A 27575-nucleotide genomic window follows, 5' to 3' on the forward strand; every position below is an offset into this window, starting at 1 on the left:
TGTCCTTTTACCTCTTGTTTACTTCCTCCGCCAACAACTTTCTATTCCGGGCTGGGTCACCCTCGACTAACATACAGCATCAGTCATCGCTCCATCTATCACGACTCACAACATTCCTTTCACGGTGTTTTCACCAGGCTTGACCCAAAGGTTGGTAGCTGAATTCCTATTCTGATTCGACTGTCTCGGCAACTCGAATGCTGTTTGTCTATATCCTTTCGTGATCTCAGCCATCTTTTCCTTTCATGTTTCTCATTCGACGCGTTGACTAACTGGACTGTTCCAGCACTACCCCCCTTGTTAATATTACACCGGTCAACAACTAGATAGCCAAGATGCCTCCAGTAAGTGCTCAGACGCGACCGAGAAGCTTGGGTTCCTCCTCCGATCAGCCATTCTAACTTGAGTAGCAGGCTCGGGCCACTCGTACGCGCCTCGCCGGCAACGAGAACGACGAGAACAGCGGCACGACGCGTCTTACAAGAGCCCAAGCTGCCGCTCTTAAGGTTGATGAGCTATCAATGCCTGCTAAGGCTGCCCTGCAAACAAAAAAGTCCACAGTCAACGGTACCGCCGCCAGTAACACGCGGAAACGCGCTGCATTGGGCGATGTCAGTAATGTAGGAAAGGTCGATGGTGTTGCTGGAAAGAAGGCCAAGGGATTGGTCTCAAAGGCTGCTCAGCCCACCGGTATTGAGAAAAAGACTGCGCGTCCTACCACAAGAACTGCTCTCGGCTCGAAGCCTACCAACTCCAAGACTCAGTCCGGTTCCGGCACCATAAACAAACGAAAGGTTGTAACAGATGCCGCCAACACCAAGATAAAAGCTCCCGTCAACGAAAATGAGCATCCTTCCAAAAAGCAGCATCTTATTCCTGAGGAGCGTGAACGATCAGAGACACCCGTCGAGGCAGAAGTCGAGAAGCCTGAGGTCTCTCTAGACAAGGCGGAGGTACAAGATGCACCTTTCGAGTACCCCCCTGGAGTCAAGGACTTGGACAGCGAGGATCTAGAAGATCCACTTATGGTTGCCGAGTATGCCAATGAGATCTTTGAGTACTTGCGCGATCTTGAGTGCAAGTCAATTCCCAATCCTCAATATATGTCTCATCAGGACGAGCTCGAATGGAAGACGCGCGGTATCTTGGTCGACTGGCTCGTTGAGGTCCATACCCGTTTCCATCTACTTCCCGAAACCCTCTTCCTCGCCGTCAATCTCATTGATCGCTTCCTATCAGAAAAAGTGGTTCAGCTTGACCGTCTCCAACTTGTGGGAATCACTGCCATGTTTATCGCTTCCAAGTACGAAGAGGTCCTCTCCCCTCACGTCGAGAACTTCAAGCGCATTGCCGACGATGGTTTTACTGAGGCCGAGATTCTCAGTGCCGAGCGATTTATTCTGAGCACTCTCAACTATGATCTCAGCTACCCCAACCCTATGAACTTCCTCCGTCGTGTCTCCAAGGCAGACAATTACGATATCCAGTCTCGAACTATTGGAAAGTACCTGATGGAGATTGGCCTGCTGGACCATCGATTCATGGCCTACCGACCTAGTCACATTGCTGCCGGTGCCATGTATTTAGCGCGACTGATGCTTGACCGTGGCGAATGGGTACGTAAAATTCACATTTTTAACGTGTCAACTGCTAATGGATTTGCAGGACGAGACTCTTTCTTACTACGCTGGTTACACTGAGGACGAGATCGAGCCTGTCGTTCATCTTATGGTCGACTACCTCGCTCGCCCTGTCACTCATGAAGCATTTTTCAAGAAGTATGCTAGCAAGAAGTTCTTGAAGGGTATGTAACTCTCCTAGCGCGCAAAGAACAGTCAGCTGACAAATTACAAAGCTTCAATTCTTGCCCGCCAATGGGCAAAGAAGAATGCTGTTCTATTTGGCATCACCGATGTTCATCTGAGTCTTGATGAGCTATCATAGGCACTTTCAAGTCACAGCTTTTTATGGCACATCTTATTTGATATTCTGAAGAACAGGATACTCGGCTAGCGGTTGGATTCAGCTACACCGCCGCCTTACGACGATAATAGATCACCGACGCCCTTTGGTAAGCCTTCTGGGCCATCATGATACCACACATTCCACTGTCGATACCTGAGCGAGTATGCTTTCTTTGAAAAGCACTTGCCGTATTGGTCTGGGTTCATATTCTCACTGTCTGATGTTACGGACAGCATCTGCACTTTTTTGTTTGCGATTGTCTGGTTTTTGCACATTTCCCGAAGCATGCTTTTCGTCTTCATACATGGCGCATGGAGTCACTGGCGAAGGAAGTTAAGGGCTTGGTTCGGCTGGTTGGAGTTGGCTGTGCAGACGGCCTATTCATGGGGCACAGGACGGGGAGTAATGGAGGCTGTACGACATGGGCCACGGGGTGGCGGATGCAAGCTGAGCTTGACGTCTGGCGGTCTGGCGATGTTTCTCAATGACTGGAGTAGGAGAACTCGGTACGGCTCTTGCGCATCTCGGCTACCGTCGTGAAAAGGGCTTGTGATAGAAAATTGTACATATACCATGACCGGATTACGGAAAGAGCCCAGGAATGGCAGGAATGAAGTTTTACATTTCACGAACACATGGACCACAGTGGGTGATTGTGGCCATGGCCTTGGATGGTTACAGTGGGTAAATGCGCGCCCGTGCTAGTTATTGGCCGCGTGCCTAGATTCGGACGGATAGACCTGGATGTTTACGCAGAACATGATTAATGTCCAAACGGTTGCCGTTGGTGACGGCTTTTATAAACACGGTTTTTAATGCACTAGCCTGGACTCGACTTTGACTGTTGGGTCGCGTCACGTCAGGCCCACCAGAGGGGCAGAAACACGCTCTTTTGGGCCTGTGGCTTGTGTGATCCGCACTAACCTCGACGGGATGTTAGAACACCAATCACCATTAAACCTCATCCAGCACCAATCTTGAAAGACACTCCTACCTCCACTAACTGTAAATACAAGCCACTTAATCCACTTACCTAATCCAGGTGCTCAAGCTGTCGCATATATTGAACGGCAACAAAGCTACTGCCAATCGAGTGAGCATTGGACCTTACACAGCCAATAAGTTCGCACCTATCGATCGAATAGCATGGCGCCGGTCCTTCGAGCAAGACAGAGCTTATCAAAGGATAAGTTCTCTGGCTACTTTGGCAACCTCAGAAGTCAGCCCTACAACGACCCCAATAACTCACGGGGCTCGAATCCCCATAGGTATGTGTTATCTGACCATGGGCCTATTCTCTTATCCCTCTTGCTGATTTTGATGGTGAAGCTTGCGATGCATCGCTTGGAACCCCCTCGGAACTCTGGTAGCAACAGGGTCGTCAGAGAAAACCCTCAGAGTGTGTAAGTCAACCAAGCATGCGGGCCTATAAGGCCACTGGAGCGAGGCTGAACGAGATAGGGAACCCTGAAAAGCCTCACGTGAAGTTTTCAACGGAGCTCAAGGGCCACTCAGCATCTGTTGAGAAGGTCGCATTCAACCCAACAAAGGATGCAGAGCTTTGCAGTGTGAGCAGTGACGGCGTGGTCAAGTTCTGGGACGTGAGGACAAAGGCATGCTTTAACGAGGTCAAAGGACTTGGGGACGCTTTTACTCTTGTCTGGGCACCCGATGGAGCCACGCTTCTCGTTGGGAACAAGGCAGATACCATCTTCGTTCTGTCGCCATCTCAGTCGACGCCTCTCAGCACGCATCAACAGTCCGTGCAGACCAACCAGATCGCATTCTGCTGGAGCGGTGAGAAGATCTTCGTCACGACAGCAGAAGGACGTATCCGAGTCTTGTCGTACCCTGGATTTCAACCCGTACTGCAGAGCAAACATGGAGAAGAGACGGACGAGTTTGAGCTCAATGGACATACTTCTTCGTGTCTGACTGCTGATCTACAGCCTACGGGGCGGTATCTGGCGACGGGAGGCTCAGATTCAATTATTGCATTGTGGGATACAACAGACTGGATTTGCCAGCGAACAATCACGAGGATGGTCGGGCCAGTGAAGAGCATCAGTGCGTTCCTTTGCTATCGATTTATAGTGAATTAGCTAACTTTTTTGACTTCAGGCTTTACGTTTGATGGTAGTTTTGTTGTTGGTGGAAGCGATGAAGGTAAAAATTCCTCCCCTATGCTTTGAGATGCTTTTGCTAATTTGTTTTTGTTTTGTTTTTTGGTAGGATCTGGCCTGGAAGTATCGCATGTCGAGACGGGAGAACATGTCCACACATTCAAGACAGCCGGTGCTTGTCCAGTAGTTGCTTGGGCTCCAACAAGGTATTGCCTTGCATATAGTGATTTGGGCATTTTGCGGATCGTGGGTGTCGATGTTGACAGGAAGTAAGATATATAATCCCCTAGCCACATTAAATATACAATGCGAGCGTTTATACCGGCCCTTGAAAGCCCTCACTTCTACAAGCGCAATTGGTATTCTATAGAGCATTTCGTCGTCAGCATGCAAGCCGGCATAGGCCAGCCCTACTTTTTCTTATGAAGCTCTTGATAGGTTTAGGTCGTGTGTAAGACGGGCTAAATAAGGACCGGCACATCCACGTATGGCCTCGCTTTGCGGAAAAGCGGGATGAGTCAAGGCAGATCTGGTCGATATAGACGAAGGGCATTTGAGATCATCGTGGTACAGGGATAGTATGATGGAGGCCTGGTCCTGCTGACGTGCTGCTCATGGGTGGCAGGCATTTACAATGGAAAATATCATTACTCAAAACACTATGCAATAGCTCCAGTTTAGATAGCTTCCAGGTTGTACACCTAACTCAGTATGTTTACTATGTGATACTTAGTAGGGGGCATCGCAAACAAAAAAAAATGTGCTGTACTCTACAATAAGGAAATATGCATGCTCGTGGGAGATAATAGACTTTGTGTATCATGGCTTCTGGTACTACAGTCAAGGCTTGATTCTTCAATCAAGGGAATAATTGGGCATTGATCATGGCTATTAGATGTTTAGGGTAATTGAAGTTCCCGTAATGTTTGTAATGATTGCTAGATAGATCTGAGTTAAATCTAAACATGAGTGGCTAATTTGTCATAAACGGGTTGACCGAGATGCTGAGGAAATATTGTCGTTGCTGAATTGATCGTGCAATCAAGTGACTCTACTTTATGTTTTGCGATCTTATACAAGTACGAGTGCTGTTCTGGCTTTCTTATTGATAGGAAATATTGATATCATTCTTCTCAAGGTTGACGATGATATTTATTCAAGTCGGCCGCCCACCGACATAAATGGCTGCCACTAGAAGAGCGGAAACAAGCGAAGCGTGTGGCTGTGTTAACCTAGAGGACATATGATATCTGCAAGTAGTCGTCGATGTTGACGATATCAGTTCAAGAGATGTGGTAATATCTTATTGAGGACGAATGCAGTCATATCCAGTAATGCACTCGGGAGATTCCGTCGAAAACCCCTAGAATAATACTTAATGCTGATTTCCTTCACAATTAAGCTGTAGGAACAAACTGGGTGATAAGCTACCAAGGTAATTGCGGATTGCTACTGTAATGTAAGTCTGGATACCATTATTAATCCTCATGCATGGGCAATGACCCCCAACCTTGCAAGGCCAGATTGACGGTATCTACAGTACAAAACGTGCTACAACTGTGCAGTACCTCTGAAAGCCAGCGACATCTTACAGCGCGCCAGGCAGCCAACGTGTATCGCGGCAAGCACCCCTCAAACATCAGCTCCCTGATGACCGTGGAGCCGTTGGCTGCCAACCATTAGAGAGTATAAGACTCTAGTAAGGTAGTAGGCTCTACTCGTTCCCCACCATCCATCCGAGTCCGACGACTCCCTCAAGGGTTCCCACCTGCCTCCATCTTTTAACTCCGTAACCTTACCTTACTCACGGTGGTGAGCTCGAATCCCATCGCTCCATACTCCGTATCGCCGTTTCTTTGGTACAACACCAACACATTATCTTCCGGACTTTTATCAGCCTCGGCCTTCCCTCCTGATTCCCACTTCTGTTATTGCTTTCTTAAATATCCGGATCTCTCACCGGGAGGTGCGGACACCTACGACTGTGTCATTCCGCCCGTCTAGCATTTATTATCCCCGCCGCCGTCTTATCAATCGATTTGCGACTTCAACCCTCCGATATCAACAAACACAGCCTCCCAGATAGTCCCTCATGCCGGACTCAAATGAGAAGGGAGCTGGCACCGTCGGCAACAAACGTCCACGAAGCGACGATGCCGATGGGGACGAAACAGCGCCTCAGCAGGAAATACCCGATAATGCGAGCGTTCCCAAGCCAAAACGGCTGGCATGTATGATATGTCGGAAGCGCAAGCTCAAATGCGATGGAGTCAGACCTAGCTGCAGTACCTGCTCCCGTCTTGGTCATACTTGCGCCTACGACGAACAGCGGAGGAAGAGTGGTCCTAAGCGTGGTTACGTCAAGGCTCTGGAGGAGCGACTGAGTGAGCCTCTTCCCGACATACTATCGACAATTGGATTTACTGACATGCTGCGCTTTTACAGAACAAGTCGAAACCTTGCTGAAAACCCAGGAGCCTCCGCAGAATATTCCAAAGAACATCAATGTCGCAATGTCCGGACCACCTCAAACAGCATCCCCTGCGAATCTTAATATCTCAAATGCGCCTATAAACCTTACCGGGGATCATAGTATGGACCAGCACTGGAACTTCACCGACAAATCGCCGCAGCAAGGTGCCATGGACGACTTCAATTTCAATGCCAGTCTAGATATGGGCATGAACAATGTTGGTGGTACTTTCACATGGGAAATGATTGGTCTGGGTCTCGAGGAGCCTCTGCCTCCCCAAGAAACCATTGACGAACTTCACCAGATTTATTTCGAGAAGGTTCATCCGTCTATTCCCATGATTCACAAATACCGTTACCTCGCCGCCATGAATCTGTATGTTGTTTCCTCACACTGCTGGAAAAGTAAAATGTCTGACCAGTTATCAAAGCGCTCCGAACCAAAGACCACCGGTTTGTTTGCGATATGCCATGTGGACTCTCGCATGCACCATAACAGATAAATATGCAGATCTGAAAGATCTCTTCTACCGCAGAGCGCGAAAGTATGTCGAAGCGGATTACGTCAAGGGTTATGGAGAACACATGATCTCTATTGCTCACTGCCAGACACATACTCTGCTGGCCTCTTATGAAATGAAGATGATGTATTTTCCCCGGGCCTGGATCAACACTGGCTCTGCTATCCGCCTGGCTCAAATGTATGCACTCCCTGGGTGACGCTCGTTTCTCTACTGACCATTGTAGGACTGGCCTCCATAGACTAGATGGAACGGGCCTCGACGTCAAGCAATGCCTTGCACCACCGAAGGATTGGACAGAACGAGAGGAACGACGACGAACATTCTGGATGGCTTTCTGTCAAGACCGGTATGCTAGTATTGGCACGGGCTGGCCCATGACCATTGACGAACGCGACATCATGACCAATCTCCCTGCTTCAGAAGATGCCTTCATCATGAGCAAACCTGAGCAGACACAGTCACTATCAGAATGCACCAGCCCCATGGGTGCAGGTAAGCTATCGCCTTTTGGAGGTATCGTGCTTATGGCCTGCCTGTTTGGCAGAAATCTGGTACATTTGCACCGTCCTGATGCCGATGACCTTGACAACGATCTGAACGGTCCGTTCTGGAAACGTCACCGCCAGATGGACAATATCCTCCTTAACACATCCCTTTGTCTCCCTCCCCAACTCAAGCTTCCCACTGGCTTGTCAAATCCTAACATTGTCTTTACAAACATGAGTATCCATACCTCGACAATCTGTCTGCACCAAGCCGCCATCTTCAAAGCGGAGAAGAACAACTTGCCCGCGTCGGTCAGTGCCGAAAGCAAAGTTAGGTGCATCACAGCTGCCAACGAGATTGCCAGCATCATGCGCATGATTTCCCATATGGATCTCTCGACAGTAAGTGTTGCCGACTATCATCCATTAGCGGAGATCCTAATATGCTATCAGGTAAACCCATTCATCTCCTTTTGCTTATACGTATCGGCGCGAGTATTTGTACAGTACCTTAAGAGTCGACCAGACGACAGCCAAACGGCAGACTCACTTCGCTTTTTGCTCTCTGCAATGAACGCGCTGAAACGCAGGAATCCATTGACTGAGTCGTTCCTCGTCCAGCTCGATGTCGACCTCGAAGCACTTGCACTGAGAATCCCCAAGCTGAAGACAGCTTTCCCACGCAACAACGATGGTGTATGTTGTCCCCGTGCCGTTTTCCTCGAATAGCACTAACGTCACAAAGCCTACCAATCCAGGAGCGCCCAGAGGTGCTAGGTGTGATAACCCAGAAGGAATGCAAGGCATAGCAGCATATCGTAATGAATGCAACTATATGCAACCCTCGAGAGGTGACGGAAACCAGCCGGATATTGTTGAGCCTAATCATAGTGTACCAGAGATCACGACTGCTGAAGAGAGCTTCGCTACGCAGGCTTGGATGTCGTCTGACCAACAATTACCCATTCTTACACCGAGCTCAGGGGCGACGTTCGAAAAGACTGGATCTGGCAGTCGGACAATGTCTGGTTTTGGCGATGTTACAGGCGATAGCCAAGATGCTTCAGGATCGCCTGATGGGTTGACATCAAATCGACCTACACCAAATTCGAGCTCAGGATCTGACCAACGGAACCATCTGGCTCCTGGGCAGCTGAACGGATCCGGACACAACTCTTTCAACGCGAGCCCAATGTCGCCGAACCAGACTTTGATGAACCCGAGTGTTCTCGACGGGAGCACACAAGGATTCTTTTCAGACACAGCTGGATTTACGATGCCGACCAGCCTTGACCAAAGTGGGGGGTTTTCAATGCCTGATGGTTGGGGAGACATTCAAGGACAATCAGGGATACCACAAGTTGGCGAGGGTGTCTTACGAGCCTTGATGAATATGGGACCAATGGACGCCATGGATTTGGGAACATGGGAAACAAAGGATACCTGAACTCGGTGAACATGGAATTATTGCTGGCGGGATTGTTAGGCAAGCAACAACGCATCGAGAGCCTAGCCAGGATCCAACAATAATCATAAAACGAAAGAGGAGGAGGTGGACACCCCACGGAAGAATTGGCACCAAGGGCGTTTATACGGGACAAACATATCGGCGATCTTGTACACTATGGGTTGGGAGTCTCATGGATGACTTACCATGTATGTTTTGAGTAATTCTGAAGGATACCCGGGTTCTAATGACAATGAAACACCACTATCACGGCCATAATAGGTGCAGGGAAAGAGAAGAGCTGCGTTATTGGATACCGGCGTTGCGATGTTGACCATGGTCTCAAGGTGATCCTGCTGGGCGTAGTATCAACCAATTCAAGAGCCACGCCCGGTTAGCTCAATCGGTAGAGCGTGAGACTCTTACGAGTACGCGATCTCAAGGTTGCGGGTTCGACCCCCGCATCGGGCTGTTCCTATAATACGATTGCGAGCGATTTGCGAGGCTTTCATTTTTTTTGTCGGGATTTTCAAAGGTTCTCTATCTTTTTTACGGCTTTCTTTTGTTTGTGGTATGGTCCGTGCAGCATTGGTGGGGCGTTTCCCTCGTTGCTTCTTTTGGCATGCAGCTGCAGCTCAATAACACCCTGCCCCTCTTTCAGACAATGACCTAGGCAACGTCTTAAAGCAGCAACAGAAACCGTCAGAAAGTGTCATCTAGAGAAATTGATCGTTCCAACCGAGGGACGAATCTTACTGTGGAGTTTGTTTTTAGCATCGCCGTGGCTGTACCAGGACGGAGATCCACTCCCATGACAGCTCCGAACACCCCGCCTCCGGGCTCCGGCTCCGGCTCCGGGCCGGGGCTATCCGCAACGTTCTCAACTCCGGGTCTTCCACCGGATTATCGCGATGCGCTTGAGCTTGGTCTACAAGGATATGTGGCACCCGGTATCGAAGAGGCTTACCATATCCATGCTATGCACAATAGCGCTACTATCGCGACACCAGCAGCCCTTGGTCAATTTGGTATACTTGCACCGATAGCAGTGTCGGTGCCTGTTGTGGAAACACCAGCCGATAGGATATTCAGTGTGCAGAACAATGCTCACCCACAGGAGATTGGAAGATCGGGTGGCCACTTGAGCAGTAAGATTATTGTTGATCCCCCAGATCTGGAGATGTGGCGGAATAAGCTGTTCAACGTGGACGAGACGATTGTTCTTACACATGAAGAGTGAAGAAGCCCTCCTCAACCTGTGATGGAATTTGCAGTCCTTAACGGCTTTAGGTTCGAGACATATTTTCCTCATGTAGACAATGTCTACTCCCATCGTTCGACCCAGCGTTATAAGCGCAAGCCTTTCATCTCACACTACTGGGACTGTCGTATGAAAGGCCGTCCTTCGGGAACCCCCAAATCTGATGACCCTAACAAGAAGAAACGGAAGAGAAATGTTCGCCAGCGCGATTTATGTGATGTCAAGATAAAAATTACAGAGTACTTCCCGGGGGCTCGACTGGACCTTGATAACAGCAGTGGTCTTGACGCATGTCTGGCAGGGCAGCGATTGTGGACGATACAGAGAGTCAATGGCAATGGAGGTAATGGAAAGGGAGACGGTGTAGCTGGGCCACATAAGCATACGCTTGAAAGGAGTGACGAGATAAAGAAGAATAGTGTGCAGAGGTATTTGGCAAACCAAGGGGGCGCGAAATGGGACAAGGAGAAGGCCCAGGTAAGCCATATCCATGATGCCAATTCTGAAGAAAAGGAGTTTCTAATACGGAGAATTCTTAAAAAGGCTCTTCTGAAAGCCACAGGAGCTGCACTACTCACAGCTAGAAAACACGCGAAGGAGAGCGAATTCAAGCTCTACGCAGCATGTTTCTGGTATGTCGAACTCATACTCAAATACACTCACATTCCCATACATACTAACCGCAAAAGCCCATTCTCTCAACGTATTTGGATCGCTCTGGAAGCAAAGGGCATGCCCTACCAGTACTGCGAAACAGATGCCTTCCGTCACCCAATCCAGCCCCTCCTGGCTAACCTTCATGGCGATGTGCCCGCCATAGTACATAGCGGCTGGTCATGTTCGAATAGTGCTGTCATACTAGAATATGTGAGTCTCGTCTCAAAGCTGCTGGTTTGTGATATTGATGAGATGCGCAGCTTGAAGATCTCGGTCACGGAACACCGATGCTTCCGGTAGATTCAAGATTGAAAGCCAATTGCCGTTTCTGGATTGACCATGTAAGATACATCCCACTATCACCAGAATCAGAGGCAATACTGACGATATGGAGATCAACCGTCATATCGTCCCAAACTTCTTCAAACTCCTCCAACATCAAGACCCAGCTCTTGGAGATGAAGCAGGGATTAGTTTACAGGGCAGTATAGATACTCTTGTCGAAGCTGCAGACAAAAAGGTAGTTGATCCTGAGCTCTGGGTACATCGCCTGTGACCGACATACTGACTCTAATCTATCATAGGGTCCGTATTTTCTCGGGCGAAGCATGTCTCTGGTCGATATACATCTAGCACCTTTTGCTCTTCGATTCTCTAGAACCCTGGCCCCAGCGAGTATACCATCTTCCCCACCTGGATCGCGCTGGGCGCGATGGCTGGATGCCATCGAGGGAGATAAGAGCGTGCGAGCCACAACAAGCAACCACATGCTATACAGTGAGACATTAGATGCCTTGATGGAGAAATATGGGCGCCATCAAGTTGAAGCCCCTAACAATGCCTGAAGTTCTCGGTACGTTGGAAAGATTGGTACGAAATATCGACTGGAGCAGTAGACTGTACGTTTTCCGGACGTGGTTCGGTTGTGGTTAAGGGGTATCTATTTCATTATAAATATTTACATGGGAAAGCATAGCGCCCGGCGAGGGCGCTTAGACAGCAAAGGTGTGATAATTGCAGTTCGAAATGCCACGAGGCCTCTATATAGTACCATCTGGCACAGAAGGGTCGCTTCTCATGGATCCTCTCTTCCTCCTCTTGATAGCATCCCACTTCTCTTCTATCGTCACCAGCTCGCCCCCAAGTCGTGCTTTGACTCTTCCTTCACCAAGCTCCTCGAGCGTTTTGGACTCGAGATAACTCTTACCATCGTACTCGACGCGACGTTGAGAATCGGGTAGGTATGCCCAGGAGAAGAGGGCACCCACAGCAGCCACAGACCCAAATAGGAGAAAGATGAGTCCTTGTCTGTTCTCTGCTTGATATGACTGGTTTATTCCGTATACCACTAGAACAGCAACGAGACTGCCTAGCTTCCCTGCTGCAGCAGAGATTCCGTGGCACAGACAACGATAACAGGTGGGGAAGATTTCGGCTGGTATGATAAATGTTAATGTATTGGCACCTGGTAATCCATGGTTAGTTCTGAATATGCGGAACAGAGAGCGCGTCAACTTACCAAAGTTGAACATGAAGTGGCAGATGGCTACAAACACCACTGTGGCCGGAGCACCTTTTTGCTGATGGACGCCGTAGTAGACGCATCCAGTGATGACGAAGAACCCAGCGAGAACGAGGAAGGATGCTGTGAGCCACTGACGTCGTGGGATGCGGTTGGCAAATAACACGAAACAAGCGCTGCCCGCAATGGATGCAAGCGAGACGGTCAAGAGATACTGCTTTGTCTGCTCGATAAGCACGTCGTAGATGGTGTTGCAGGGGTGCGTCGCGTCGGTCGACCAAACTGGAAGTCCATCGGTGGCCCAATCCGGTACTGTCGAATTCCCCCCGCGAAGCGATGATGTCCAACACTCGAGGGAGTCGTCAATCTTGGTCGGCGTGGTAGTCGCCCACATCGTCGACAGAGTGCCTCTATTATCGAGGCTCATTCCATAGAACGAGACGTCCAAGAAAAACCACGTTGCCGCCGTGCCCAGTAGATATGCCCAGTTCCCGTCGCGGATGAAGTAGTTGTGGAGGTCCTCCCTCGAAAACTGCACCGGCATCGGCTGCTGCGAGCTACTCGCAAGATGCATCCCATCTGCAAGGCCATTTGTGCGATACGAAGGTGCGACATGGTGGTTCCCATCGGGGGAGGTAGTCTGATATGTTGCTGGTGCTTGACCTTGAACAAATTGGTTCATCGGGAACGAGTTTTGTCCGCCAACACCGCCACTCATGGAGCGCCCGTTGACACCTCCGCTGGGGAATGCTTCTAGCCCAGCACCTTGCGGGGCACCGTAGATTCTTTGGGTATTCGCTAGAGCCATCCTCGGTTTGTTCCTGACCTCAAGGCTGTAAATACCACAGTCGAACAGGAAGAAGCGGAAGATGATGGCGAGCAGTGCAGGGACGGCACCTGACCCGATCACAATGCGCCAGACGCCGTCCAATGCCTTTTTGCATTCCTCTTCATGCAGTCTGTCGAGCCCGCAGCGCATTCCCTGGAGGTTATGGCTTCGCTCGAAGCCGAGGAGGACAAACAGACCGACCAACTGGGCCAGCGCTTGGCCGATGGGCTGCATCATGAAAACGGACGAGAGCATAGTAGCGCGAGATTGTGTACTGGACCATTCCGATGTGATGACGGCGCTGAGCGGATATTCAGCCCCTATTCCTATGGTGTTTGTTAGCATCCAAGTTGTGCCGTCTGTTGTGGTTGGAAGCCAGAAGAGGTTGCTCAGGAGGATTCACGCACCAATGCCCATGACAAAACGCCACCAAATGAACAGACCGAGGAAGGAAAGATCATTGTAGCCATGACTGCTAGTGGCGACTCCAATCGTGGAAACAATGACCAGGACGAGCTCAACGCCGTAGAGGCGAGTTCGGCCATAGCGATCCGCAAGGTAGCCAAAGAGGATCTGACCAACAACGGAGCCCAAGAGTGTAAAGAAGTTGATGAGTAGACCTGACCATTCCGGGCCATTGGGCCAGTATACAAATGCGATAGAAGCGAGGATCACATTTGTCGAGAAGAGATTATAGCTAGGTAGGCATTCACGAGTTAGGACGTCGTCGTAGAGAAGTGGCGAGGAGAAAGCTCACGAATCTGTTAAAAAGCCAGAGGCACAAACACCCCAGATGCGAAAGTTCCATGAGTTCAGGTCAAGCTCGTAGCGCAATTGTTGACGATCCTGTCATGTCAGAACCGTTGTCAGTCAACAACATCAAATCAAGATCATAGAGGTACAGGAGGGAGAGAGAGAGAGAGAGAGACGGGGGGAGGCTTAGTTATGTATGTGGCACATTGATGGCCACGCACTGACTTACCTGCGCATCCTGCGATGGCAGAGCAGAACTGTCCGAGCCCAAGAACCCGCGGTTTTGGCGCAAAGAATATCTCGAGAGAATAGACATGATTCGCGACGGGGATGAGCATCAGTTGCAAAAGTTCCAGTTCAGATCAGAGGGGGTGGGCTGAGGACCCGATGGGCGACGGGCAAATTACAAGACAATTACTGGGATTGCGGACAAGCAATGTCCAAAGAGGAAGAGGAGAGGATTGCAATTCTCATGGCCGTGCTTCCATAGCATAGAATAGAATAGAATAGAGAAACAGAGTATAGTCAGAACCAGAGCAGGCCGCGAGCTATGAATGAATTGAATGAACGAATGGGTGTGGGATGCCATCGCAAAACTGTGTGGCAGGCAGTCTAAACAAGGACTGTGTGCTGTGCCAAGCGCGCGCCGCAACGATGAATTAATTGCTTTGAGCTGACGGACCGGACCCTTAGGTTGGCCAAGGCACGCTTGGCTTCACTTGGCAGAGCCCTCTGAAGATTAACTTGACTTATTTATCCTTGTTAGAAGCGTGACCGGAGCCTGAGTACCGGCGTACCAACGCTCCAAGTGTTTCAGTACCTACTTACCTAGTAGTTATTGAGCTGAACAAAAACGTCTCCGAGGGACCAGTTTCGATAGGCCAGCGGTGCCAAGAAGACAATACCATGTACTATGTAAGCTAATTGTCTGGAGAAGGGCGTCGATCTTTGCTGAGCAGCAGAAACACAAATGACTTGCTTCATCAGCGACTGGTTTAGGGGTCCCTTGTCAGCCAGACTTGGTAGCCCGTGTGGGTATCCGAACAGAATTATCCGACTTGTGAAGAGCAAGCAATCAAGCAATCAATCAGTCAATCAATGCCTTGACGAAGGACAGTTAACCCAATGGGGGCAGCACCTCTCCCTGCCCGAGTCTGGAACCAATGTGGCTTGTAGACTTGCATTTGAGTTGACCGTTCAAGACAACGGAACAAGGCATTGGCATCTGTGAAAGAGGCACGTGGTGTTGAAGCTTGGTCGGCAGGACGTGGGGGGGGGGGGGGGCCAATTTGATGTCGCGAAGAAGTGGTTTACATAATCATGTTTAATTGAAGGTCAAGAAGAAGCGGTTCGGTACCGTCAGTCACTGTTGCTGTTGCTGATGCTGATGCTGATGCTGATGACTTTACATACGGAGTACTCATGCTGTACCTTGACTAGTTAGTGCCTCGCTGAAATCAACCCGGGTCCGAGTGCTGCAACCCAATTCCATGGTTCAGGGAATACAGGAGATCGACGTTGCGACCCTCAGCACAGAAGATCTAAGCCGTTATTGCACGAATTCATAGTCTTAACTGTCTTGATATGATTTATCTCAACTCAAAGAGTAAGTAAGGATATCTTTATATCGTGGGGAGCTGGCCATTCTCGGAACATAACAGGGCAAATGGTGATTCCCAAGTCGTTTGACTTGATGAGCATATCGGAAACTCGTATGCCAGCCGTTTTTTTTTTTATTTAAACTTGCACCACGAAACGACTTTCGAACCCGACTGCAATTGAAGGATCACTGAGCGTGCCGAATGACACTTGGCTCTTCCACTCTTTACCAGGCCATCATCGAAGCATGTATCTCTATTACTGTGCAAAAAAAAACCCCAAGCGATGCCATCACGCCCAGAGTAACTACCTAAGAATATCCATCCATTGGATGGCTCCAACGCCAGTCGGGGTGATGGGGTATACAGTAGTAGCACGCGGCTCTGCCCGGCCAAGATGCGTCCGTCCGTATTCGTGATACCAACGAGACTCATAACTTTTTTCAATTGGCAAGTCATAAACATGCGATCAATTCCACATTCTGGTGACATCCATCCATATCAAACAACACTGACGGGCCCAGACAATCGGAATTGCTAGCCGGAGCTTGGCCTAGCTCCAATGCCCACGACATGGACCCTAGCTTTCTTGGCCGTGTTAGCTAGCCCATCAGAATGTCCCATGGACCCCCGTGCGCCGTGCTCCCGCTGTTAGTGGACCACCAATGGAAGACAAGCTTCTGCCCATGTGGCGTCGACCCTTGGCTGTCGATTGCACAACGCAACGACATTCATTTTGCTCGGGCTTGGAGTTTCTGGGGACGGCTTCTGTCGACGCAGCTCCTCTATTGTTGCGTACCTAAGTTGCCAACAACTGACGGCTTTGCGACAGGCAGCGTGCAGCGTGCCTGTCTGTGTGTGGCTAGCCTTACCTGCCTAGGCACTAATGTACAGGTATCCGTCCTCCTGGCGAATTTGATGCGGGCCCAAACATTGTAGGCCCCTCATTGAGTCGACTATCCGTGGAAATTCACCGCACTCGTCTATTTACTTTTTCTTCTTCTTCTCGCTCCCAGCACGATTTGCGATGGATGATGCTGGCCTACAGCTGGTTCATGGGACGAACAACCAAAAAAAAAAAACAGACACACTTGCTTAGCTCTAAATCTTCTAGGAAGTCGCCTTGAACTTTGATTTCTCTCCTGTCCTATCTTGGGCTGGTCTCGTCTGGTCTGAGTCTGTCCTGCTTTGCCCTCTACATACATACTGCTGTTGCAACAGCTTCGGTGCGAGATCTCCATGTACGTGAGCTCCAACTTTACCTCATCCAAGGTTGGGATCTTCGGCTCCTGGCGCCCATCAAGCACACCATTCACTGTACACGTACGTACGGATAAAGATACAGATACATTACTGGAACTCCCAAGGTCTAGTTTCCTGCTGGCGTATCAGAGGGGCAGACGAATGCACCAGCGGCTTCCGGAGCTACCCTTGCCAATCTAGTGCTTGAAGTCTATCCCGACTGAGTGTACATACCTTGCTCGGTGCCTCCACGTTGTATCGCTGCCCTATTGTTGAGATTCTGCCTTTGCGCCGGCCTAGGCATTGGCGATATCAGGGCCTCGACAGCCAAGAGCCTGCCGAGCCGCCATTCCTCTGTCAACATAGGCTTCCACGCAGCAGACCTGACCGTTCGTTGCCCAAGTTCAAGCCAGAGCGTGTCAACGGCGGCTTTAGGGCTGGTCACTGGGATCTTCAAGAAAGCGCCAGCAGAGACCACTCGCACCTCCTGCGCCGTTGTGACCGTGTCATGACATGTCCCCACCGCTCGGTCAGCCAGATCGCCCTCGACTGCTACCAGCGACAGCATGTCGTCCTCGGGCTCGTCCTTTACTTCCTCGTCGCTCGGTCGCCCGCCAACATACGGACGAACATACGTCAGTCCGGTCGATTCAACCTGGACTCCCACCTCCGGCATATCAACCATTTCTGCTCCGACCACCGAGGGGTCGGGAACTGGGACCTCGGTACTCGATTTGGGACCCCCGGGTTTCCAGGCAACAATGTGCGATTCTCCCGGCCCGTGGTTGATATGAGTGGCGTTTCATCTGGCTGACACTGGGATACATCTAGAATCCTTTTTCAAGATACTCCTGACGAAAGAGTCGTTTACTTGGGGCCTTGGGAAGTGGTGGGTTCTGAGCAGCGCCGTGTTCTGTGGCAGGGTAGCTACCAGAACGAATTGCTCGAACACTTCTGTATGTAGACTTGGGCTGCTGCTTTCCATATCCAACGTCAGCTAACTCAATTCACTCTCAGTGCCCTCCGACACACCCTCCGATATATATCCTCATACCCTCCACTCGCGCCATCGCCCGTACTATGACCCTTCGGACATGGAAAGATATCTCACGTTTCAGGAACCTCACCGGATTCGGTACACAACGGACGAGGGTGTTTGTATACATGACCAGTACGTCACGATCAGATACGAATTCACGACAGTCGAGAGCTCTATTCAATTTCAGGGAGATTTGCGCAGAAAGGACCTGGTTGATTTCTATGACATCGACGTCGTTTGGACAAACGTCCATGGTCGCACAGATGGCTTCGGCAAGGTGAAGGGGATCGGTGCGATTCAGAGACTCAAGCTGTGGAGGGATCGATATACGACTTTCCACTCCCTCAGCGTGTGTGCCAATAAGACGGATGGCCAATACCGAGAGTATGATGTTCACTCGTTCGACGGGGAACTGCGCGGGAGGGACGACCGCGCGAAACATCTTCGACTCAATGCGTCTGGCAGGCGGCATACTTCGGGCGACGACCAGCACTCACACCGACGCTTTTCACTGCCGCATCGTATGCGATCTCGAACCAGAACGAATGATTCCTCCGAGCCAAGATCATTGCAGCAGCCGACTCTCGACATACGATATCTGGCCATCCAGTTCACTGAGCGTCAAGGTTAGGGAAAAAAAAGCCCAAAAAGAGGGCTCCCCTCGTAGGAGCAACGGCTGCCCTGGCCGGATCTCCAAATCTGTCTCCAGACATGTCAGCTAACAGTCAGACCAGCATACCGACGATTTATCGAGACCTGGCTTTATTGCCACAGTTCGGACCGTGAATTCAACGGCATCCCATTTCCACCAAACCATTTCGAATTGCCCTCGCCGCAGATTTTGCCGGGACATTCTCCCGATTTACCGGTGTCAGGATGGCCGAACCACATGCTCGAATCAGTGCCAGAACCCTCGGATGCGGCCGAAGCTACGCCTTGAAAATGACAATTCCGAGTCAGATGCCATATCAGTATCCTCGACCAGTTGCACCACTGAGACGAGCCACATGCTCGAGCTGCAGTGCGTGTCCAAGTGGGGTGACAGTAGTTGCAAGGTTTGACGTTGACAGCCCACACCCTTTCACCTGTCAGAAATGAAAGCGCTCATCAAACGCCGCCCAAAAAGGCGATAATCAGCAGCCGCCCGTAGGGGATTGGCCGGGACGTCAAACAGAGGTTATCAGGCTGTATACCTTATGTCGCTATCCGTGGGCAGACAACGGGGAAATGCTCGGGGCGCCCCCACACCGTCTCTGAAGACCCCCCGCGGTGCCTGGATCGTACCATGGAGCTGTGTCGTCATTGAGATGCACAACCCGTCATGAATGGAAAGTTGATAAACTCAACTCAAGCTCCCTTCTCCCCTAGCATCCATCGCTCACTACTGCTGCCACTGCTCCCCCGTTCCTGATACACACTCAACACCAAAACATTGGCCCCTTCAGCGTCGCGCCATCGGTCATGAAGGTCATTCTCGCCATCAATGCCGGCTCTAGCTCGGTCAAGATTTCAGTCTATACTGCAGATAAGAACGCAGAACCTCATCAAATCGCAGAGGCCTCAATCGGTGGATTGACTGCTCCGCCAGCAACGCTTGCTTATACGCGTCGCGGTGAGAAGGTGGTCAAGGCGAGAGAGGTTGCCGAAAGTGTCAAGAATCAAGAGGATGCTTTCGACCTTCTCCTCAAGACATTCATTGACGACACTGAACTCAAGGAGATCTCTTCAAAGGAGGATATTACCATCGCCAGCCATCGCATTGTTCATGGCGGGGACTATGATCGGTCGCAAGTCATTACCCAAGATGCCTATCACCACCTTGAAGAGCTCAGCGACCTAGCACCACTTCACAATGGTGTCGCCTTGAGCATCGTCGACACTTGCATCAGCGCGCTACCCAAGACCGTCAACGTCGCCTGTTTCGACTCACAGTTCCATACAACTATCCCTCCACACATCTACACCTACCCCATCGACCCAAAGATCGCGAAAAGCAATCGCCTACGCAAGTACGGATTTCACGGAATCAGCTATGCATTCATCACAAGAGCCGTGGCACAGTATCTTGAAAAAGACGTCGACAGCTTAAACATGATCGCTTTGCACCTCGGTAGCGGTGCCAGCGCCTGCGCCATCAAGGGCGGCAAGAGTTGGGATACGAGTATGGGGCTTACACCTTTGGCGGGCCTTCCTGGAGCGACTCGAAGCGGCAGTGTTGATCCTAGGTAAGGCGCTCAATCCCTCAAAAAACACCCTTAGCCCGGGGCCTAGGGCACAGAACCCAGAACCATGCCCCACCGGATGCAGCGGAATGCTACTCTCATCAGATCATACATGAGATCCGGAACCGAGGGGTGGGATCAGGGTCTTCCTTTCTAAATTAAGGTTCTTGCATGCTGACCCTTGCCAACCTTTGCAGTCTTGTCTTCCACTATGCCTCCGATGTGGGGAAACTCTCCCCTGCATCCACCAAACATCTTCACATTTCAAGGGCTGAGGAGATCCTCAATAAGGAGAGCGGCTGGAAGTCCATGACGGGCACGACCAACTTTGGCGTAGTTGCCGAGTCAGACGAGCCCACCCACCGCCTGGCCTTTGAAATCTTTGTCGATCGCATTGCCGGCTTTGTCGGCTCTTACTTCGTAACCCTCGAGGGCCGTGTCGATGCTTTGGTTTTCGCTGGCGGCATTGGAGAGCACAGCGCTAAGCTTCGATCTGCCGTCGTCGAGAGGGTTGCCTGCTTAGGCTTTGCCCTCGATGATGCTAGTAATCAGGAACCTATCAAGGATGTGGTCCAGGAACTCGGCAAACGCGATGCCAGACAGCGGGTGCTCGTCTGTCAGACAGACGAGCAGCTGGAGATGGCCAGATTATGTGCAGAAAAGGAGGATATATGGGAATAGGGAATCGCACGTGGTACGAGAACTATGATGCATGATGACAATTAGTTGAGTAACGACATCGAATGATTTGATGATCAAAGCATACACACATATATAAAAGAAATTAGATTTTTACTTGTGGTTATGTGTGTTTTGGAAATGTCTCAGGGTTGTCAGAACATTCCCATGTGACAAAACTCAGAAGCGCGTAAAATCAAGCGAGTTACCTGCCGACCATCAGGTCATTGGTTACCAAGAGTATACCATAAACAAGTGTTACAAAGTGGATATCTGTTTGTCCCTTGGCAAAGCAGAGTCTCATGGGGTATTTATCTATATTAGCTTGAATAGGTATTGAGGCGACAAGCTCACAAGGTATGGCAGTAATGAGCCCATAGATTTGATGTCGAATGGAAACAGCAAGTCATCGTTAATTATGCCGATGATAGGCAGAATTTGTGTTACACCATTGTGAATAAATGTATTCTGCCCCTTCACGTTGGCTGATATCACAAAAATTCTTGGGGAGAAGATGAGTATGAAATTTTGAAAATGATATCAATTGTATACAGTTCGTGTGTTGAATCCAAAAATGGAAAGCACTACACATAAAACTGCCTCACTGCCGTCTAAATACAGCCGCAAGGGGCAGCGACCAAGTGTGTACTATGCCGCTGTCTCGTCTTCTTCCACCACCCCTGCCCCTAGGGATGCCCGATACGGCCCCTCGAATGGGCCTTTCCCAGAAGATCTTATAGTTGAACAAAAGTTGGAAACATCAAATCGTGAAAACCCCGCCAACGCCATGCGTTTTTTCGCCCTCGGGTTTGAAACTCCAAGAGGGCACCTCCTGTCGTCGTTTATCTAAACCGCGTGCCCTTTATGGGGAGAACCATCCGTGTAGCCAATCGTATACTCGCGACACCGTCCAATCCCAGACACCTTTTGAATAAATGATAAATAAATAAAAAGTAAGAAAATAAAACAAACCCATCCAAACGGATAACGCCTTTGAATCCGAGTTGCTCCTCGTGTGTTCATACAACGCCGTGATGGAGACAATCCATTGAACAGAATAAAAATGCACCAATGTCTGTGTGTGGGTCGGGGGAGTCATGAGGGGAGTAGGTTGTGCCCCAAAGATCAAGTCGCCAGGTGGAGTGATATGTGTGTAGAGATAGGACTTGTCAGAGGATTAAGATTATCAATAAAGTAATGCCCGAGAAAAAAATCTTTTTTAGAAGGAAGAGAATGCCAGGGGTGAAAGATCCAGCATTATTCACTTCAGACACCGGAACCCTCCTGGCATGCCACGGCCATAGCGAGGGCATCCAGACCGCTAGGTGTCCTGCCAGCAACAGGGCGGTTGAGAATGGGCAAGTTGCGGCCGCCCAAATCCCAAGATCCACTGTTGACACTGGGTGAGGCCAGTGGGGGTGTGGGAAGGGGATAAGGATCAGCGTCGCGTCGGCTCCTGGACGAGGATGTGCGGCTTGCGGAAGGGCGCCCGGATGTAGAGTTACGACGAGCGTCAGCTAGGGATGTCCTGTGACTGCGCTGGCTGGTAGAAGAGCGACTCTTATCCTTGAAGTGGGTTTCGAGATGTTGCTTCATATTGTCGGCGCGAGTGAACTTCTTCTGGCATCCTGCAAAGGTACATTGAACAGCCTTCTCTGCAGTGTGAATCTTTGAATGGCGCGAGGCATGACCTGAGGTGGTGAAGGTCTTTTCGCAGCCATGAGTGTCGCGGTACCTGCAGGGATACCTCTTTCCGGGGCGCTCGGGCATAGGCGAGGATCGGGGCTGGCTGACCATCTCAGCGTCGTAGGAAGCTGAACGGGTGCTGTCGGCGTATTGGGCATGCTTCGCCTCCATGTTGTAGTCCTGAGGAATTGTGTACATGACCTGTTGTCGAGGGTAGTAGTCGACGTTGGGAGTCAGAGGAGAAAGAGGATCGTTGCTCATTTGAGAGTCATAAGAGTCGGAACGAAGAAGTTCGGGAGTGTTTGGCGAAGAAGAAGTACTGCCCGGGGTGGGGTATGATTGAGTGAAGGCATAGCTGGAGTGAGAGTGGAAGCTGAGAGGTGGTCGTTGCGTGGGCTGCTGCTGCTGATGTTGTTGGGAAGCAGATTCGTCGTTAAGGAGTGAAACTCGTCGACCAGCGGCGTTGATTGCGTGCATTGTCATTGCGACGGGAATTGGGAACCGCTCTTGGTAATGTTGACAGTGGCAGTGATATCAGTAGAACACAGCTACTGATCAGATCAGACTGGGCGACTTGATGCGCCTGGATATGGTTGCAGCTCCGAAGGGAAGCGAGGCGGACCCAAATAGCGGGATGGCTAGTCGCGGAGCTTGTCTGGACTCGAGGGGACCGAACGAAGGGATTGATGGCTCAAAATCGCCTCCGCTTTTTAGAACACGAGACTGATGGGTTTCTCGTGGTCTGTTGCGTGCGTGTTCCTGAAAAAAGACAGGGGTCCGGTAGTGGTAGCGAAGGGAACAAGGAGCTGATTGATTATGGCGGTGTCAATTCTCCAGTCTTGGTAGTAAGGAAGCAGAGTAGTTGGGCGTTTGGTATCAAGGTCATGTATGGCACAGAAGAATAAGGAAAGATCTGGCACAAGTGGTGATTGTTGTTGTTTAGATAATGGGGGTTGCCGAGGAATCCAGTATACAAGCCAGAGCCAGAGCCAAGGGGCAACGATAAAGCAGACGGAAAGGGTAACTGAGTACACAACACAAGAACGGATGTTATATCCGTCAATGATCAGCCCAAGATTGGAAACGACTTTGTGAGAGGAGAGAGTCTCGTAGTAAGTAAATAAAAGTATGAGGAGTGAATAATGCTAAACGAAGCGAGGCTGGAAATGATGGATGGCTGGAGCTTAAGTTTATAAGTAACCCGTTGGATTCTCAAGGAGGAAAACAAGGGAGTACGTACAGAACGGAGGGAAACAGAGCACACGCCTCTTGGTTGGGGGGGGGTACTACAGGCAGTATGAGCAAAGAAAGGAAAAGAAGGGAGAGAATTGGGGTGGGAATCAAGCATGGGATTTTTTGCGCAACCCCATCGATCGATGAGATCGAGAAAAATGTCGAGTCTGAATTGAGAGTTACGATGAATGGACGTAACTTGGGTAGGTTGGCCTGGATGAGCCACACACACCCTAGAGCATGGGGTCCACCAGCAACAGACAGTGGTGTGCCGTTAACTCCTTTTTTTCTTTCTTCTCCCCTTCTCTCCTCTTCTGTTCAAAGTGTTCAACTTGATGGGGATGAGAAGAGAGAGGGGAGGGGGAGGGGTGTGAGGAGCATTGTGGCACTGGCCTCTGAAAACGAGCCCTGGGCTGGCATGGGAAACTCTCCAAAGAGGCACCTGCCCTGAGAGTCATCAGCAAGCTCCCGCTCCCCCTCACCATTTGTCCTAAGGTAGGCCAGCCAGGGCTCGGCGGCCAGGCTGGTGCAACCGCTGAGACGGTTTTGGCCGGAGCTTACTGAGGGAAAAGTGGAGGTGGTGGTGATAGTGGTAGCATCCACTAGCCACCTCGGAGTGATGAAAAAATAAATGCACCTCACATGGACCGGATTGAGAATATGGTGGGTTATGCCTTGATTTTCCCCAGCTACCTACGCAGCCGACTTGACATTTCAAAGGATGTTAAGACAGAGGGAATTGCATTAGGTACCCGCAAGTTCCTCTCTCTCTGTGTTCGCTTGTAAGTTCTTTATCAAAGAAGAAAACTCCATTCTCTTGATTTCTTCTCTTTGCTACGGCGCGATTTCGCGCTCTTGTTTTTGTCTCTTCCTTGATACTTAAGTGGGAACACCGCCTGGTGTGGGGTGGCTTGCCAGGGACGAAGGGGCCTTTAATGGCCCTCCAGCTGCAACCACCGAGCTCTTGCCAGGGTCGATGAAGGATAACCGCCAAGGAACAGCAGGTGTGAGGAGTCCAAGGGCTTGCTTTTGACCTTCTTTTAGCGCAAGCCATCTCTAGAGTCCCTCTTTACTGGGAACACTATCCCCCAAATAACTTTCGCTCAGAGAAGTAATTGTATGTACAGTAGTCCTTGACCTCACCTCCAGCTTCCATGTAATGTCGATCATTCGCGACCATGGATACCGAACATTGTTGAATCTCACCTTTCTTTGCTTTGCCTTTGCTTTGCTTTCTGCTCAGTCTTTTGCTGCAGGCGGTGACTTCCTTGCATGGCTTTCCACCCTCCTATCCCATTGCTACCACATAATACGCCCTGCCTTAATTGATACTGGACTCACCGGCGCCCACTCGGTCGGATGCTGCATCAGGAAACATTTTCTATAGTAATCACAACGCACAGCGCAATACCTCTAAACTCAAAGATGTTGTTCTTTGATTCTGCACTCAGTCGAAACCCCGTCACTCGGCCGCATTGAGCTGGCCGCGGCGCGACACGCTCATATGACAATACGTACGTTAGTACCTAATGTTGACCACGGTACCATACCTAGGTATCTGCGCACCAAGTGCGGCCCTGCTGATGAGTTGACGACTACTACACCTATCCTACGGAACGGCACTCCGGGACTTGGACCCTGATTTCCAAATTGTAATCTCGATCCCTAGGCTTGGGGCGTCACCATGACGGATAGCCGGATCAGACGAGCTAGTGAGAGAGTACCTGGGACCCCGAGACACCGTACATCTTCTGATCGCACCATGGTGACGTCAACTTCACAACAGCAAGCCATTAGCTACAGGCCCAGACTTTCAGAGGGACGCTACAGTAATCGCTGAATCTCTGGGCAACTGAGCGACTCCAGCTCCAGGTAGCGGCAACCCTTGCTCATTCATTATCAGAGCTATTTCACGGTTACACAAAAGCAAAACGGACCCAAGCACAGTACATACTGTATGACGGACACTTTCCTATACAGCTCATGCAGGGCTCAATCCTGTCGCTTTCAGGAAACTGTCTGTACTCTAGAGGTCGGACCCTGCAAATCCCCAGCCAACCCAGGGGCTTGCATACCCAAGGTTTTGCGCCAAACGATACGTTAAAAATAAAACCGAGACACAGGCGTCGTGTATTGTGAGCTTGCACTTGAAAAGCCAGTCAGCTCGAGGTAAACTAAACAACCTGCTTACCTACCTACACAATGGAGCATACAGTACGGTGCTTCATGGACGGGAGCGATGGGGTTTCGGTCAACCTTTCCCCGCTCTTCAACCATGGTTATCCCTCTTCAACACCAACATGCTTATCTACGACAATCAGAAGGAGGGGGCAAGGGGAGGCAAGAAAACTTAGAACATTTATCCTACATGATAAAAACAACTGACCTATAGGCCTCCCAAGTTCACCCTAAGTTTCTTGAATATTTCCTCACCTTCCATAAATTTCTTACGCCCTGAGGGGCTCATGCAAGGCATTGAGCAAAGTGAGGCGTCATGGTGACAGCGTCCGGTTGATGGCATTAAAAACAGGCCCCAGAGGCCCTCTACAGAGTAGCAACTGGAAAGAAAAATAAAACTGTGGCGTTGACCCACTAATAAGACATCTGCTCCATTTGCTGCCCGCAACCAGCAGCGGGCTTTGGGGTGAGACGAGGGCGGGCCAGAGTGGATCATGCCGGGGCACGTTCCCCAGAGCTAGAGTGGCTAGCAATGGAGGGCTAGTAAGGCACAAACACCCCTAGATGCTACGCTACGCTGCGCTGCCTGAGTTGCTTTCAGCACCTCAGCGTGTCTGGCTGTGGTCAGCTTCGCAAGCAGGTAGAAAGTGGAGGCGGCGGGGGGCGGACGACAATCCCCTTGACGCTAACGCCTCAAGGGTCGTCCCCAAGGGTCCCCCATCAGGACTGGGGATAGAAACTCCATCGACCAATAATCGGAAAAGATCGAGAAAATGGCGATCAAGGGAGTTTTTACTGTGGCTCTAGGGTGGGGACCGACCCAATGCTAACATGTTCACTGTTTACCTACGCAGAGCAGCAACTTCTGGACAGGTTCGGCCAATTAACCCATGACAAGTACCAGAGGGAACGAAAACTTACCGACAGCAATGGAAGCGAACTGAACCCGTTCTTCGTTGCCAAGGTTTTGCAGGTTTATAGGTGATTGAACCAAGCATGTAGCTTTGGTCTTAGAAGCCACATGGCAAACAACAGCATCATTTAAGATGCTGTGTTCTGTAACTTGGCCATCAGGATGGCGTGCCGAGGAGCGAATTCTCTCGTCGAACCTCACCTCGTCTTGTTGTTTCTTGGCCAATCAACCTTGTGCGGATGCCCTCCGGTAGTCACCGTAGGAACTTTATCTTGTCGTTTCCCTTCCACAACAGTGCCAGAGTGAGTGCCTGCGATTTCGTTTGTTTGGGCGCGGACCCAACCCCGGGCGCCGAAGGGTGTCGCAATGGGGTTGACGAACCCTGTTGAAGACTCAAGACTTGACTTCCACTCAGCTCAGGTGGTTTCCCCATCTCGGCAAGATGGGGTTTGTTGAAGGAGGAGCCATTGCAGCCAATGACACCCGGCGACACTTGCTGATAACCTGATGAATGAGGAGGTTTCCCATATGGTCCGTTGAAGCTGACTGGCTCAGTCCTGGCTGATTGGTTTGACCCTGGCTTCTGACTCCTTACACCCCCTCTCTCTGGAATCGCCAGATTGACTTCCACTTTGCAGCTGTGTACTGCTGTCTGTCTGCCAGGGTGTCTTGACACAAACGACGAACTTTATGTTCCGTGGTCCAATACGAGTAGGGTATTCCTCCATTTCATCAGTACATACAACCT

The 27575-nt window shown here is 50.4% G+C and overlaps 8 protein-coding genes and 1 non-coding gene across 9 annotated transcripts; 7 read left to right on the forward strand and 2 right to left on the reverse strand.

Moving 5' to 3' along the window:
* Positions 1-335: 335 nt before the first annotated feature.
* Positions 336-1944, forward strand: FPRO_00651 (putative G2/mitotic-specific cyclin B; the record flags this gene model as incomplete). Its single annotated transcript, XM_031224059.1, has 4 exons — positions 336-344; positions 414-1616; positions 1666-1804; positions 1856-1944. 4 exons carry the CDS (start codon positions 336-338, stop codon positions 1942-1944), a joined length of 1440 nt encoding a protein of 479 aa, XP_031075820.1.
* Positions 1945-3111: 1167 nt separating this feature from the next.
* On the forward strand, positions 3112-4361 carry FPRO_00650 (related to AAC-rich mRNA clone AAC3 protein; the record flags this gene model as incomplete). The annotated part of the gene is made up of 5 exons (XM_031224070.1): positions 3112-3233; positions 3295-3368; positions 3427-4032; positions 4087-4131; positions 4198-4361. The coding sequence occupies 5 exons, from the start codon at positions 3112-3114 to the stop codon at positions 4359-4361; spliced, it is 1011 nt and encodes a 336-aa protein (XP_031075821.1).
* Positions 4362-6180: 1819 nt separating this feature from the next.
* FPRO_00649 (uncharacterized protein) lies at positions 6181-9016 on the forward strand (the record flags this gene model as incomplete). Its single annotated transcript, XM_031224081.1, has 6 exons — positions 6181-6472; positions 6534-6936; positions 6983-7261; positions 7308-7971; positions 8023-8265; positions 8315-9016. 6 exons carry the CDS (start codon positions 6181-6183, stop codon positions 9014-9016), a joined length of 2583 nt encoding a protein of 860 aa, XP_031075822.1.
* Positions 9017-9404: 388 nt separating this feature from the next.
* On the forward strand, positions 9405-9487 carry tRNA. The gene is given in 2 exon segments: positions 9405-9441; positions 9452-9487. It is a non-coding gene; the product is annotated as a tRNA-Lys (tRNA).
* A 340-nt stretch (positions 9488-9827) lies between these two features.
* On the forward strand, positions 9828-11779 carry FPRO_00648 (uncharacterized protein; the record flags this gene model as incomplete). The annotated part of the gene is made up of 6 exons (XM_031224092.1): positions 9828-10252; positions 10307-10909; positions 10967-11144; positions 11195-11275; positions 11329-11475; positions 11519-11779. 6 exons carry the CDS (start codon positions 9828-9830, stop codon positions 11777-11779), a joined length of 1695 nt encoding a protein of 564 aa, XP_031075823.1.
* A 195-nt stretch (positions 11780-11974) lies between these two features.
* FPRO_00647 (uncharacterized protein) lies at positions 11975-14354 on the reverse strand (the record flags this gene model as incomplete). Its single annotated transcript, XM_031224103.1, has 5 exons — positions 11975-12399; positions 12454-13611; positions 13693-13982; positions 14043-14131; positions 14268-14354. 5 exons carry the CDS (start codon positions 14352-14354, stop codon positions 11975-11977), a joined length of 2049 nt encoding a protein of 682 aa, XP_031075824.1.
* Positions 14355-17444: 3090 nt separating this feature from the next.
* FPRO_00646 (uncharacterized protein) lies at positions 17445-18857 on the forward strand (the record flags this gene model as incomplete). Its single annotated transcript, XM_031224114.1, has 4 exons — positions 17445-17641; positions 17710-17834; positions 17896-18543; positions 18652-18857. The coding sequence occupies 4 exons, from the start codon at positions 17445-17447 to the stop codon at positions 18855-18857; spliced, it is 1176 nt and encodes a 391-aa protein (XP_031075825.1).
* A 521-nt stretch (positions 18858-19378) lies between these two features.
* FPRO_00645 (uncharacterized protein) lies at positions 19379-20820 on the forward strand (the record flags this gene model as incomplete). The annotated part of the gene is made up of 2 exons (XM_031224126.1): positions 19379-20142; positions 20337-20820. The coding sequence occupies 2 exons, from the start codon at positions 19379-19381 to the stop codon at positions 20818-20820; spliced, it is 1248 nt and encodes a 415-aa protein (XP_031075826.1).
* A 1263-nt stretch (positions 20821-22083) lies between these two features.
* FPRO_00644 (uncharacterized protein) lies at positions 22084-22986 on the reverse strand (the record flags this gene model as incomplete). Its single annotated transcript, XM_031224137.1, has 1 exon — positions 22084-22986. The coding sequence occupies one exon, from the start codon at positions 22984-22986 to the stop codon at positions 22084-22086; it is 903 nt and encodes a 300-aa protein (XP_031075827.1).
* Between the last annotated feature and the right edge of the window lie 4589 nt (positions 22987-27575).

This window comes from Fusarium proliferatum (assembly GCF_900067095.1).
Source record: "Fusarium proliferatum ET1 genome assembly, contig: FPRO_scaffold001, whole genome shotgun sequence".
NCBI lineage: Eukaryota > Fungi > Ascomycota > Sordariomycetes > Hypocreales > Nectriaceae > Fusarium > Fusarium proliferatum.